The 14,622-nt window shown below is 33.7% G+C and overlaps 1 protein-coding gene across 1 annotated transcript; it reads right to left on the minus strand.

Annotated features, from left to right (window-relative positions):
• Nucleotides 1-1,037: 1,037 nt before the first annotated feature.
• Nucleotides 1,038-3,539, minus strand: LOC108364801 (venom allergen 5-like). Its single transcript, XM_017618647.1, has 3 exons — nucleotides 3,352-3,539; nucleotides 1,983-2,371; nucleotides 1,038-1,924 (listed from the first exon to the last, which is right to left on the minus strand). Exons 1-3 carry the CDS (start codon nucleotides 3,472-3,474, stop codon nucleotides 1,669-1,671), a joined length of 768 nt encoding a protein of 255 aa, XP_017474136.1. The 5' UTR covers nucleotides 3,475-3,539; the 3' UTR covers nucleotides 1,038-1,668.
• Between the last annotated feature and the right edge of the window lie 11,083 nt (nucleotides 3,540-14,622).

Raw genomic sequence — 14,622 nt, forward strand, 5'->3', positions numbered from 1 at the left:
GAATTTCTATATTTTCAATAAAACATAAACAGTAATTATACTTAAAAATCATTATATAAGATATAATGTTAAACGTCAATTTATCGTCATTTTTATTAGGCAAAAAATTATATGTGATTAAATTAGTGAAGGAACACTATCAACGCTAATTTGAGTTTAGATTTTAGACTTGAGATCTAAAGTTTGCAATTTGAGAAAAGACTGATTCTGATTTTTAAACATAAGATTTTCGAAAAAAAATTATATTGGAAATCTACAACTTTCATCCATATTTGGATGTACATACATATGTACATATGAAAGTTCATAATAGCATTTATGTGACCGCTGACTAGAGCTAGAAAATTATCGATGTTTCATGGTATATCAGAGAAAAACTATCGATGTTAGTTGGAAAAACATCGAAGTTAGGGAAAATTTGAAAACATCGATACTAGCCATAGTGCCATCGATTGTTTTCCAGCTCTACCACTGGCTTTGGATACATTTTTTAGCAGAATTGTAACAGTGAACATAAGACCTGTACTAATTATCAGTTTACGAATTATTGTAAATATTATGCAGGTTTATAAATTAAATACTGGTATAAATTAAATACTGGTATAAATTAAATACTGATATAAACATAGGTATATGTATATACATTAGACTGCATCACTCCCCGGTAGTGCACTTCTATTGGAATTATAAAATCTATTATATTTTTAGACGTACAACAAAATATTTCGGAAAAATATTAAGATTTACGTGAGCTGGAACGATTTGAAAATACCTCCAAAAATGGAGTTTTTAATGAATAAAAATAGTTTCTTAAAGATATTTTTTTTTTGGAAAAAATCCCCTCAAATGACGGTTTAAGCTTAAAAAATTTGCATAAAAAAACTTAAAAAAGTTTTGAACGTAATCGGAATAATGAGATTTTTGATGCTGTTTTTTTAACTTTTTACAAAGATTGGTATAAGAAAAACTTGAGTAACTGAACCTAAACTCTTCCGATTTACACTTCTGAAGTATCATTGGAAAGGTATTTTCTCACCCTTTATGCTAATAAACTCTTTCAAAGGATGAACGAGAAAGGTAGGATAAACGAACGTCATTAAACGTTCAATTAAGATGTGTTGGTATTTGAAAAAAAAAATAAAAAATTGGGACAAGAATGACTTTTTTTTGGCAGAAATAAAAATAGTGGTAAAATACCTTTCTACTGAGATCCCATAAGTATAAATCAGAAAAGTTTTGGCCAGTTATTCAAGTTTTCAATCTTTGAAAACAATAAAAAAAAACAGCATCAAAAATCTCATAATGGCGATTCCGTTGAAAAGATTTTTAAATATTTTTATGCAGATTTTTGATGCTTAATCTGCTTTGTTATCTGAGGGGATTTTTTTCAAAAAGTTCTTTAAGAAACTAGATATTCATAAAAAAAAATCCATTTTTTGAGGTATTTTTAAATCGGTCCAGCTCACGTAAATCTTAATATTTTTCCGAAATATTTTAGTGGACGTCTTAAAATAAAATACATTTTCTAATCCCGGCGGAAAGACCTCAACTTTTTGGTGATGCAGTCTACTGTACATACATACACTTAAGAGTAAGGGGTTTTTTTAATTTTGAATTGTGTCATTACTGTAGAGAACCATCGATATGTATGTATGTACTTTTTACATTTCAAACCCATTTATTCACAGTGTATTCTTCGTCTTTCGAACAGAGGTTTGGGAAGGCTGTATTTTTGCTCTTTTTGCAACCCGAAGCCGCCGTCGCACAACTTGTATATATCGGGGAGTTTACCACATTTGTTGTTGCATAATTGCATGCAAACAGGAATGCCTTATATGGCTTGGCCGACACAGCGTAAGTGGAGACAGCGCATCCTACCCGAATATTCCGTTCCGCTACCATGACAGTAACATGACCAATGACCCTAGAAGTAAAGCACTTTTTAAAATTTTTGATTTTTCAATGACCAAATACGTACTTACGGGCCTTGATAATTACGCGGATATTTATTTATGTAAGCCATTTTGACGTCATTAACTTCATTGTACCACAAATCGATTGATTTTTGCAACAAGTTTGCAACATTCGGTGTACCATAGAAGCTTATCCAAGCCAGATTCTGACCAGAATATTTGAAGGCATTCGTATTGTGACAGGCATCGTGTTTCATTTGGCACTGCTTGACGTTCAAAGCTGCCAAGGAAGCCAACTCGTCGTCCCATTGCATTGTGGCCATGCGGCAAGCCGGCTTTAATGCAGTGTTGCCACCAGCTACCAAATTACGTTTGGTATTATGGGCATTGATGATCAAATTTTTGTTTGCCTGGTTAAGTGTAAACAGGGCTGCACCTTTGCAGGAAGATGCGAAGTTCTGTTAAGTTAAATCGTTTGCGGATAAGTATTTACGTATGTATATTAGACTGCATCACCAAAAAAGGGTGTGGTTTTTCCGCCGGGATTACAAAATTTATTATATTCGAAGACGTGCAACAAAATATTTCGAAAAAATATGAAGATTTACTTGAGCTGGACCGGTTTGAAAATACCTCTAAGAATGAAGTATTTTATGAATAAAAATAGTTTCTTTAAGAACTTCTTGGAAAAAATCCCCTCAGATGACAAAACAGATTAAGCTTAACAAATCTGCATATAAATATTTAAAAATCTTTTCAACGGAATCGTAGTAATGTGATTATTGACGCTGTTTGTATACTTTTTTCAAAGATATATTTACGAAAAACTTGAATAACTGGATCAAAACTATTCATGTCCATTTTTTTTTCAAATACCAGCACATCTTAATTCGACTCTGAATGACGCTCGTTCATCCTACCTTTCTCTTTCATCCTTCGAATGAGTTTATTAGCAAAGAAATGAAAAGGGTAAGATACCTCACAAGTCTAATTCGGAATAGTTTAGGGTCAGTTATTAAAGATTTTCATATACCAATCTTTAAAAAAAAAATAATACAAAGCATTAAAAATTTCCTTATTACGATTTCGTTGAACATTTTTTAATTTTTTTTAAATATTTTCATGCAAATTTTTAAGCTTAAGCTGTTTTGTCATTTGAGGGGATTTCTTTTATAAAAAGAAATATTTAAGAAACTATTTCTCTTCATGAAAAACTCCATTTTTGGAGGTATTTTCAAATCGGTCCAGCTCACGTAAATCTTAATATTTTTCCGAAATATTTTGGTGGACGTCTTAGAATATAATAGATTTTATAATTCCAATAGAAACACAGAACCGATTTTTTTTTGTGCGGGGAGTGATGCAGTCTAATGTACATATATACACATGTATCCACTGGAGTATTTATTTAGTTCTTTGTTGTTGTAGTGGAGCTTACCCCTGCGTTATTGCATGCTATATGTTTTATCGAGCCGCACAAAGATTCATCACAGTAGTTCGCAGCGAAAACGATCGCAAAAGATGCCGTCAAGAGGGCGAGGACCGCGAACTGCAACTGCATTGTAAATTGTAAAATAGGCGTTTATTTGTATGGTTGAAAATCGATGCATCTACTTGAAAAGCCAGTGCTACACTGCGAAATTTTTTGCGATAACGATTATTTTTAATTGTTAATTGTTTTTAACTGAGACAACTCGCGTAATTATTAGGCATTACGTAAATACATATTATTTCACAAAGCTTAACGAATTCATAAATATTTGCACAAGAGCACGGGTTTGTTTACACAGCCGCACCCGACTTACTGGAAACGGTGGCATACAAAATAAAAATTGGTTGTGTCTGTGCATTGTGACTGTTGGAGCTTTAAAAATTTCTTCTCTTCAGGGTTTTAATGTCTAAGCCTAAATGCGGAAAGGTAAGAATGTGAATAGGCTTTTGTGTTTAGAGATCGCTGAATTCGGGACATTTTTATGCAAAACCCGTTAGGCTTTTTGATATAACACCGCAAAATATATGGCAGAAATGCATTTTATGCATAGTTGATATAAATTGGAAACTACCAATTTGTCAGGTAAACAAGAGATTATTGACAGGAAAGACTAAGTAGTTATATAAACAATGGAAATTCGCAAGCATAATATATTTAAAGAGTCTCAGGAACCAGACCCGGCAGACTAATTTTGGAAAAATACCATCTAGTATTAATAGTATAAAGAAAAGTCGAGATTCTTTGAACACGCTAATCTCGAAAACTACTGAACGGATTTGGACAACATTTTCTCTACTATAATCTGTATCGATAGGAGAGGGACCTTTGGTATTTCGAGTTACGATAACGTTGCAGCCCGTCTAAAAAATTATAAGATCCGTACCGTTCGCTGGATTACAAATAATGAGGTGTTAAATTAAAGGAATTTGCCACTAGATAAACACTTATGTTTTATTTTATGAGTAGCGATGCACCTGTTAAAAAAAATACTATATTCAATTGAATTCAACTTGGCCTACAGATCGCAATAAGCTTTTATTTTTTTTAATAGAGTTGCCGTCTGTCTAAAAATTTATAAGATCCACACCGTTCATTGTATTAAAAACATAAGATTTCAAATGAAAGGGCTTGGCCAATAAGTGTGCAATGAGACATAATTTTTTTAAATAGGGTTGCCACCTGCTTTCTTCAAATTCGTATATGTACATACTTATGTACTCAAAACTTTAATGTTTTGTATACTTTTCAACTTCACATAGATATGTACATATAAGGGTTGTTGCGAATATTCGCATTCGCATTCGCAACTGCGGAACTTCCGCATAAATTATGACATTCGCATTCGCTTGCAATAATCAATGCGGAGCTTTTGCGAATGCGAATATTGTACAAGTGCACTGTTAAAACGTATATCTGGAAAACAAAAATTTTAGCTAATATTTTTTGCCTGTAGAGATACTACGGTAAGACTGTCCCCTACGTCCACCTTCTTTCGTAATTTAAAGTCAAAGCGTAAGATAATAGTAGGTATTTCCAGCGGAAATGTTCAATGGCTGGCTATAAAGAGAATCGAATATTATTTATCAAAGGTCTGTTGAAAAAACTGGATACATCTTTAGTTGTGTTCTACGTTTTCTTAGTGTAATTATTTTTTTCCTCATAAAACTTATTATTCTTAAGTTCCGTGTTTCCTTCTATTAGCCTTTCAGCTCGAAAACAAAAACATTTATTTTACAGCCTTATTCTGTGTCACGAACGATTCGTCTGCAGAGGAATGCTTCAAAAATTAGTTCGGCGGCCTCATTTTAGCCGGTTTAAACGCAACCGAGACAATTGCAATGTAATGTATGAAAAGCAAGACGAAGACGACCGATAGAGTTTAAAATCGCAATCTGAGAGGTTGTCGTCTGCAGACGAATCGTTCGTTTTGCCTATCGTTCGTGATACAGAATAAGGCCCTTAATTTTGTGTAAATTGTCAAAATTAGCACGCATCGAAATAAAGATAAAATGGTATGTAAATATGTCGACAGCCAAGTTCGCAAATTAAATAAGAACTAATGCAAGGTGAATTTTATATCTATTGAGGCGTGGGACTTGGCATGTAATATATGGTTAGTATAGTATGGAAAGGGCTTAACTCACATCGTAGCTGAAATACAAAAAGCTGTAACTAACTAAAAATCCAAAATTAACTTTTTGATTGATTATGATGCATTTCATCGAATCATAAGTCCCCACATTGTTTTAGGCAATACAAAAATTTAGTTAGTTGTGGTTTTTTGCATTTCAGCAACAATGTGAAATAAGCCATCTTAAAATGGTATTAGCGATATATATGTGGGAAATTTGCGTTCAAAAAATATATCAAAACACATTGAGCGCATGGAGTGGAACAACAAAACAGATTTGATAGCTTATGGTACCGACAGCGGTGAGTAATTAATTGTGACTGCCTGCAACTAGGAAGCGCAACTAACTAATAAAAAAAAAACTAATTACAAGGTATTCATTACAGGCGAACCTTTCCAAGGAGTCACCCGAGAACTAAGCAAATCTGAGACCTTTATCGTCCGTTATTCCATAATTCAAATTAATATAAAAAAAGGGGTACCTTTTTGATAAAATAACAAGATTTTAAACTATTTCTGCTGGCAGCCACGACTTTCAAAACAATATTTTCTTCGAAATTTTCATTCCTAGAAACTAACAATTTATTTGCCAAATCCACCTACATGTTCACAACCTCGATATAAGCGCACATTTTTCAAACCAGTCACAGAAGAAAGGATTAAAAATGAAGTACAAAAACTGAAATCGAAAAACGCTGATGACGTAACAGGTTCTCCAAATTCTGAACCAATCAAATGACTTGATGCTCCGAATTGGAACACAACGGTGTTTAAACAACGATCTTGCCATGATGCTAGATTGTGAAGATGAAAGTCAGGAGGATACATCCGACATTTGCAGCCCCGATGCAATTCCCAAAAAGGAACTGTTGCACCGCAATAAAAAAAGAAACATAACTGAAAGTCCTCTCAACTGGTGCAGCTTCAATCGAAAAGCATTTACAATTTTGTCAAGTTTCAAGTTTGTCGCCTCGAGCGAATAGTATTTAGTGGCGCAGGTTTGATTTACGACCCGTTAGGAATCAGGCTGTAACCCGAAAAGGCAGCAAAATTATCCTTTCTTAAATAAAATGTTCCAATTTTTTAATTGAAGTACTAAAAAAAAGAAAACATTACTAAATTTAGTAACTTTTCCATTTTTTATTTACCTACATAAATCACCTAATGTACTCACCAAAATTATTTCTTAAAAATATTTGACATCCGCATTCGCAGCCGCGGATATTAGCTTTTAAAAATCCGCATTCGCATCCGCGGTTGTCTAAAATTCCACATTTGCAACATCCCTAGTACATATGTATTTATATAAATACTTGTATTTATTCTATTTCTATTTCTTCTATTATTATAATAATAATAAAATTACCATTTTGGCACTTCCACTTTTACTAAGTGTTTGGCCGAACTTATCCTTGTGTTCTTACAAAATGCCGCCTTCGAACAGCAAATGGATTTTACGGGAAGCTGTTGTTCATGGCAGAGGGGCGGCCGTTGTTAGACAAGCGTTGTTTCAAATTTAGATCTTGCTCGGACCAGTGACCGAATCGAGGTTCCACGGAGTGACAGCCACAGCAGCCGCTTTTAAAATTGCTATGTACAAATGTGCGTTACATGGTTCTAGTGAGCTACTGGTGGCTGTATGCTCTGTGTGTATTTGTACAAAATTCTAAACAAAAGCAGTAAAGCGAAAATTCTTTAATTATTCCATTTGTGCATTTTTGGCGTTAACGTCACTCATAAATACTTCACATATGGGTGTTTCCATACAGCCGTACGCGACATTCGTACGCTTATAGAGTAACGTTTAGTTTTTATTAAAAAAAATATATAATAACGTACGCGACATAACGTACGCGACAGATTTTTCCCCCATAAAATATTTTTACTAGTAACACATAACAAATTAAATTTTTTCAGTTCTTCTCCCTACCGTTTCGCGTTTTCCTTTTTCCACCATCTGAACACGAAATTTAAAGTTATAAAGCCATTTGAATTCATTTGCTTGCATTTTCGGTTTACATTTTCATGGAAACACGCATATATGCGAAAGTCTGCGAATCATGGGAGTTTTTCTTTTCTTTAAAAATTTCTAAACTAAGCTAAATAATGTACCTTTACAATCATATTTTAAGAGAAATTATCTCTGGCTAGTTTTATATTAAAAAAAAAAAACAATAACGTACGCGACAATTTTTCTCGTAAGTAATAAAATGTATTTATTGAGAACTCTTCCCGCCACCGTTTCATTGTTTTACAACTATTCTAGATAATTTAAATGGAAAATTTGCAATTAACATTGGTTTTGATGTATTTGATTGAAATTTTCGTACTTACAATAACGTATGCGACAAACTTTAAAAGGTAATAAAATTTGTTTTACTTCGGTCGGAAAGAAAATTGTACTGTATATCTTTAACTGGAAGAATTCTCGCTTAAGAATTGTAATCTGCATTACCTGCGACTGCCAATATACAAATGACATAGACAAACAATGTTTTTGCATAACGTACGCGACATTAGAATACTATCAGAAGCAAATCAAAAAATTACCGTTAACCGAGCTCTAACTTCTCCTTTTTTCGCATTTTTATAGTTAGTTGTTATTGCAAATTTGATTTTAAGATGTAATTGTAATGTTTCAAATCTCTTAATTTAGTTAATAGGAAAGAGAAAATAGTTCATTTCATTAGAGAAAACTGAGTCGAAGAGACACAGTTTTACTCTTCAATTTTTGAGTTTTAAAATTGCAATAAGTCGAAATACTTCTATAATATAAAAATTCGAGTATTTTACTCTTATTAATTCGTCTTAAAAACCCTTTTCAGTAGTTTTTATTTTTTCAGTCCTGGTTGACATTTTCATGGAAACACCCATTTGTATGTATGTACTTGTGTAATACGATGTTTACATGAGGAGATGTTACAGGCAACTTTTAGTTGAATGCAAGAATCGCCTGGCGTGAACAGCCTTTCAACTAATCGCTTCCAATGAAGTTGGGCGGTAGCTAACTTTTGATTCAACTAATCGCCTCCGAAATTGCCTGGAAAATCGCCTCATGTGAACAACATTTCATCCACTCTCCAAAATTTATTCAGATAAGAAAATAGGTTATAGTCTTGAATATTCGTTTCAACAATTTTATTGAGCTTGAAGCCGTTTCTAATGAAAAAAGGTTGCGGAAAAACAACAACAATTTACACATGGTAGAAGTTATAGCTGTTATTTCGCAGATTGAAAATTCGGTAAAAATGCTTACTTTTAATTGATGAGTGGCAAATCCAACAAGGCAGACAAGGTTTTGAAAAAGGATGAGATTCATGATTACTGGGGGATTTTTGGCGTCGGTGATTACGAATCTGGCATTGAATTTTTAATATTCTAAATGGCGGGTCCAACATGGCAGATAAATTTCTCATAATTCATTCATCCTCACTAAATTTTCAGGCCCGGCCCGGCACGAGTGCAAAATCAACTTTCAAAAACACGCACAAGCCCGCACGTTAAGAATTTTAGTGGGGCCTGGTCCGGCCCGGTATACATATGTACATATTTTTAATTTTGTGTTTATGTCCATATATATATATATTTACTTAAGCGAATCAATATTTTACATCAAAGATTTTTATAATATATTTTCTGGGAAGTAGAAAAAGTGGAAGGTATTTTATGTACAGATATGTATGTAAACAAAACTACTAAGTATCATATATTTTCTATCGGTTTCCAAATACATATTTCTTTTTTTGCTTTTCTCTTATCAAAGAGTTTTAAATATGTACTAGATTTTTTTTGTATAAAAACAAAAGCTCATCTAAATTTTTAGTATGCTTTTTCGTGCCTTTTCGTGCTTTTTTAAAATTTTACTGAACGCTCAGGCCCGCACGAGTTCGTGCTGACAGTAAATATTCCGGCCCGTGCCCATCTCTAATCCTCACCCCAAATTTGTTCACAAAAAAATGCTTAATTTTAAATAATCAGTTGGGATTTTCGAAATTCGTATCCAAAATTGCGAACACAAATTTTAAAAATGATTGGATTACTTGATATCTGTTACTCGGGGTTTTGAGGGTCGCTGACTATGAATCTGGTCATGCATTTATAATATTCTGAATGGCGGGTCCAATATGGCGCATTTTTTATTTATTTATTGAATTCACCTTATTGTACTAATGTTTACTATTGAAATAAACTAAAATTGAAATTGGATAAGATATTTTGAATTTTCAAAATTCATATTTTCATAGCCAGTGGGCAAGTTCAGTTGATCGCAACTGTTGTTAAAAAATCAATAATCAGTCGGCGAAATGTTATGCGCCTTCTGAACGTACTGATAGATTAGCTGTCAAAATTTTTGTAAATTCAAAAGCTGTCAACCACAAACGATTCTCAACAAAATTATTGTATTGAAGAAATTGTGTTTTGTATCCAGTGATGCCAGATTGTGGGTAATTTCCCTATTTGAGGGATATTTTGCATAAAAAATTATTAAAAGGGAAAAAAGGGACACTTCATATAAATAAGGGATTTTCTTTTGAAGCAGTTATTGTTGCATAATTGATCAAAATATTCGACATTCTTACGTAATTAATCGTTCTGAAGATGTGATGTGGAGTGAAATGGTATATAATTGTTAAAAAGTATAAGGACAATTTCGAAAATTTTCTTACGTTAACCAATTCAAGCGCTGAGTAAGAAAGAATCTTTCCAGTTGTAACTGGTGTTTCATGTAAAAAGCGGAACAAATTATCTGATGAAATGTTAAATAGCACATGAATGTGCTTCAATTTTAAAGTCACCAAAAAATTCTTTTAGGCCCTTAGTGAGTGAGCAAAAAAATGAAAGGGAAAAAATGAATGAGTGAAAAAAATGCAGAAAAAGGGGTTTTTTCTTAACAGCGGTCGGCCCTCGACAGGCAATGGCAAACCTCCGAGTGTATTCCTGCCATGAAAAACAGCTTCTCATAAAAATACACTCGCCATTCGGAGTCGGCGTAAAACTGTAGGTCCCTCCCCTTTGTGTGACAACATCAAGGGGACCGCCAGAAATTGGAGGAAAAGCACATATGTGTAAGCGCCAAACTATTATTATTATTTTATATGAATTTTACTTCTTTACTACTGAAACATGTATATGTTTAAATTCGTTGGGAATTTTGTGGGATAAATTTTCAAGATGTGGGTAATTGAGGGATTTTTTCCCCATTTCCGTGGGATATTTAACAGAGAATGTCTGGCATCACTGTTTGTATCTATGTATATTAAGAAAAATGGAAGAAGCAATTATACTGTCGGAATTCCTTGAGGATAACATTGAAAACGTCTTTGAATCAGTTTTTCATTGTTTGGCAAGCGAAATTACCAATCAATCTGTAACAACTTCGGCAAATTCCATAGAAGATGGCGAGGAAAGATCCAGAAATGAAGGTTATTATGAAGTCACAGTTGAGCGATACAATAACGACTTGTTTAAGGAGCACTTACGAATGCCTCGTAGGACGTTTGAGGTGAATTTTATGAAATTTTGCAATTCGCGGTTTATCTGGATTCTGATTATTTTGCAGGATTTAGTGTTTCTATTACGACAAGAGATAACCGGAAAACCTGATTGTCTTACAGATCTTCGCAAAAAAGTTATTTTTACAATATGGATATTGGCAAGCCAGAGAGTTTTCTCGCTGCTGGAGATCGTTCTAGCTTTGCTAAAAGCACTGCTTATGTAATATTTAGAGAAATGTTGTCAGTCGCAACAGGAATGATCCCTTTATTTGTAAAATTTCTGAACAGAAGACAATGCAATCAAGAAGCCTTAATTTTTCAAAGGGTTTCCCTGGTGTTGTTGGAGCCATTGATGGATGTCACATTCCTATAAAGGCCAACAACGCTATAGATTTTTATAACAGAAATAAGATTCATTCTATTATACTGCAAGGTTAGTATTTTATTTCTATCAGTCGATAAATATGTATGTATAACATAAATATATGTCCTTCCTAAAGGTACATGTGATCATAAAGGCCGATTCATAGACGTTTTCATAAGAATGCCCGGCCGTATGCACGACGCTAGAGTTTTTCGGCATAGCGATTTATTCCGGAAACTACTACCCCCGAATTTGCATCTTCTGGGCAACTCTGCTTATCCGTTGCTTCAAAATCTAATGATGCCGTATCGTGATAATGGTCTGTTGACTAGATGGCAAGTTAATTTTAACCAGAAGCTAAGCTGTCGTCGCTCCATAATAGAAAAAGCGTTCGGCGTTTTGAAGGGCGAATTTCGGAGGCTGGAATATTTAGATACAAAAACCGCAAGCTTAGACAATACGATTGTAGCAGCCAGGGGCGAACGCAGAAATTTTAAAATATATATTTTTTTTTTCGATTTAAGCAGTTTCACCAAATATGCATTTCGGTGGTACAATATGTCTTTATTTAAATTTTTAAAAAAATTTCGAGTGCTTACATATGTACATATGTATGCATGAAAAAATTTTAAATAACATTTCTCTACTGCCTCGTCTTTAAAAGAAAAAATTGTATTCAATATTTATTAAATGTATTATCTTTCGTATTATATGCCTATATTAAAATCTTTTTTAATAAATTCGAGTGATTACATATGCATGAAAAATTAGAAATAACATTTCTGTAATGCTTCGTCTTTAAAAGGAAAAATTGCAGTTACAAATTTATATCTAATCTCCTTGGTTGTTTTGCCATTATATTCAATATTTCTTCGTTCGTAACTTCTATATCTCTGTGGATGTTAAGTAAAGCTAAACCATTTAATCTTTGTTCCCCAGTTTTATTACGTAAATATGTTTTAATTCTCTTGAGTGTTGAGAAGGAGCGTTCGCTGGAAGCAACTGTAACAGGAAGTGTTGCGCCTATCTGCAAGAATCGGTATACCTTTGGGTATAGTGATTGATTGCAAACATTAAGAGCGTCTATGAATGTTGTTGGTCTGTGCTCCGTAGGTACATTGACAAAATGCCTGTAAAGAAACATAGTATTAAGCTAAATTTCAGCACTGAAATGGTGAAATATTAGCACACTATTTATATTTGAAATGTAGAAATTACCTTTGCCACATTTTAATTTCGGCTTCAAAATCTTCATTGGTTCCAAGGACATCATTTGGCCATTTTGTTTCCAAAGCATGAATAGTTTTAGTTAGCTCTCCTGCTTCAAGCTCTACGCATTTTGTTGGAATAATATTTTGAATGTTAGACAAGATTTCGCGATGAGTGAGAAATTTAGTGTGCAGCTGTTCTAAATACATATCCAAAAAAGGAATGAAAATAGATTTTCGGTAGTAGGCCTCAGGCTCTCCTTCGTAATTATCACGATACGCTTGAAGACCTACTCGTCGGGGAATAGTTAATAATATACTCATTTTTTCTGCTACTTTACTTGCCGAAACAAAAATTTTGTGAAATTGTTCGTCGGCTGACGAACGCATATCTTTTAGTTCTTCATACAAATCGTTGGCAAACGCTACGCATTTACTCAAATCGCAATCTTCTTTTTGTAGAAAGACACTCAGATTCTTCGTTAAGCTGAAAATTGGTTTCAGTACAGTCAACGCAATAATAAATGGAGCTGTTCGAATTGAAGAGAGTAAAGCATATGGCTGAACGCCGTCGCACTTTGTTGTCTTCTCGTCCAATTCCTCCAATGCCAAGCAAACATATTCTAAAACCTCATAGAATAACCTGAGAGAATCTAGATGTTCTACCCACCGTGTCTCACAAAATTTCAGGAGACGAATTTGTCTGGCACCAGGGTTAGCTGCTAGAATAGACCCTTTCAACATTGCGCCCGCTTTGTTGGAATTACGGGAGAAATTCGCTGTTGCTTTAACCGTTACCATACAGTTCCTGATAGATGAAATTAGGCACGCATGTGTGATAGCTTTATTTAGTCCATGATTTGCACAGTAAAGATAGAGAGCTTCCGGATACGATATTTTTTTATTTATTATTATATTATATTATTATCATATTTTCATTAAGCTTCTCTTAAAAGGGCATCATAAACTAAACCTGCGGCTAGTTAATCATTAAAATGTTGCTTGGGAACCCAATGAAAAATTAGTTTAAAGAAAAAATTACCTACCTAAACTTAGGCTACTTTAATTGACGAACACAGATATGTACATACAATATGCATGCATATGAATATGTTCACATAATTTTGAAAGTAGCCTGATTCACATCACACCTTTTGTGCTTAAATGATCGTTTACTTGTAACCGAAACCTGCTATCGACATAAACTGACATAACCTTTTACCTTTGCTTAATGAATTCGAACGAATAACCGACGATTTCAGATGCAGGTAAATTACCATGTAATCACAAAAGGTCGGTCTGATGTGACTTACACCACTTTCAAAATTATGGGCACATACGCATTCAATGTAACTATGATACATTTTCCCACTGACCTGTACTCTTTTTATTCTTGTTATCTTTTATAGTTTTATAGGTCCTCTTCATGTTTCGCATTTTACGGTCCAGCGTGTCATCATCTTCAACGAGAAAGCCCGCCGTCCTCATGTCAGCGAGAATATCCATCCACAAATTCTTCTTTGGGCGTGTGTGAATCGGTAACAAAGTTCTATGGGGAAACCGTTGAATAATATTTTTACTATGGTGAGAAAGTTTTGCCAATCTGCTGTGTGAAATGAAATATTTATTGACAACAGTAAATTTTTGATAACCGCAAATTTATGCGGAATAAAATATTACAAATTGAAGTGAAATTAATATTTTAAGAAAACATCTGCCATCGTTGATTGCAATTCATCAATTTAAGCTTTTATTTAACGAAAAGTTACGCACATCAACAATCTTTGCGATTGTCAGAATTTTCTATGCATTTGTCAAAAATTTCACTAGCCTCATGAGCTACTCAAATTTTATTCACCTCATAGTTTTTAAAAATTTACTCGCCGCGAACATTCTTACCGATTCACACACACTCTTTTTAATTTTTGGATCACGAAACTTATCTTTCCTTTTTCTGTATTCCTCTAACAAAAATCTCGTAGGTTCTCCATGCCACTTGAATTTGGAGTTCCCTGGTGA

Source organism: Rhagoletis zephyria, unplaced genomic scaffold (genome assembly GCF_001687245.7).
Source record: "Rhagoletis zephyria isolate East Lansing unplaced genomic scaffold, Rhagoletis_zephyria_1.1 Rzeph_scaffold_01674, whole genome shotgun sequence".
NCBI lineage: Eukaryota > Metazoa > Arthropoda > Insecta > Diptera > Tephritidae > Rhagoletis > Rhagoletis zephyria.

What these genes read in the sequence shown, in the direction of transcription:
- LOC108364801 (XM_017618647.1), bottom strand. Translation starts at nt 3,474, where the DNA reads ATGCAGTTGCAGTTCGCGGTCCTCGCCCTCTTGACGGCATCTTTTGCG. An exon ending in TAGCATGCAATAACGCAGGG is followed by an intron (nt 2,372 to 3,351) that starts GTAAGCTCCACT and finishes TTAACTTAACAG; the next exon opens with AACTTCGCATCTTCCTGCAA. An exon ending in CCGCGTAATTATCAAGGCCC is followed by an intron (nt 1,925 to 1,982) that starts GTAAGTACGTAT and finishes CTTTACTTCTAG; the next exon opens with GGTCATTGGTCATGTTACTG.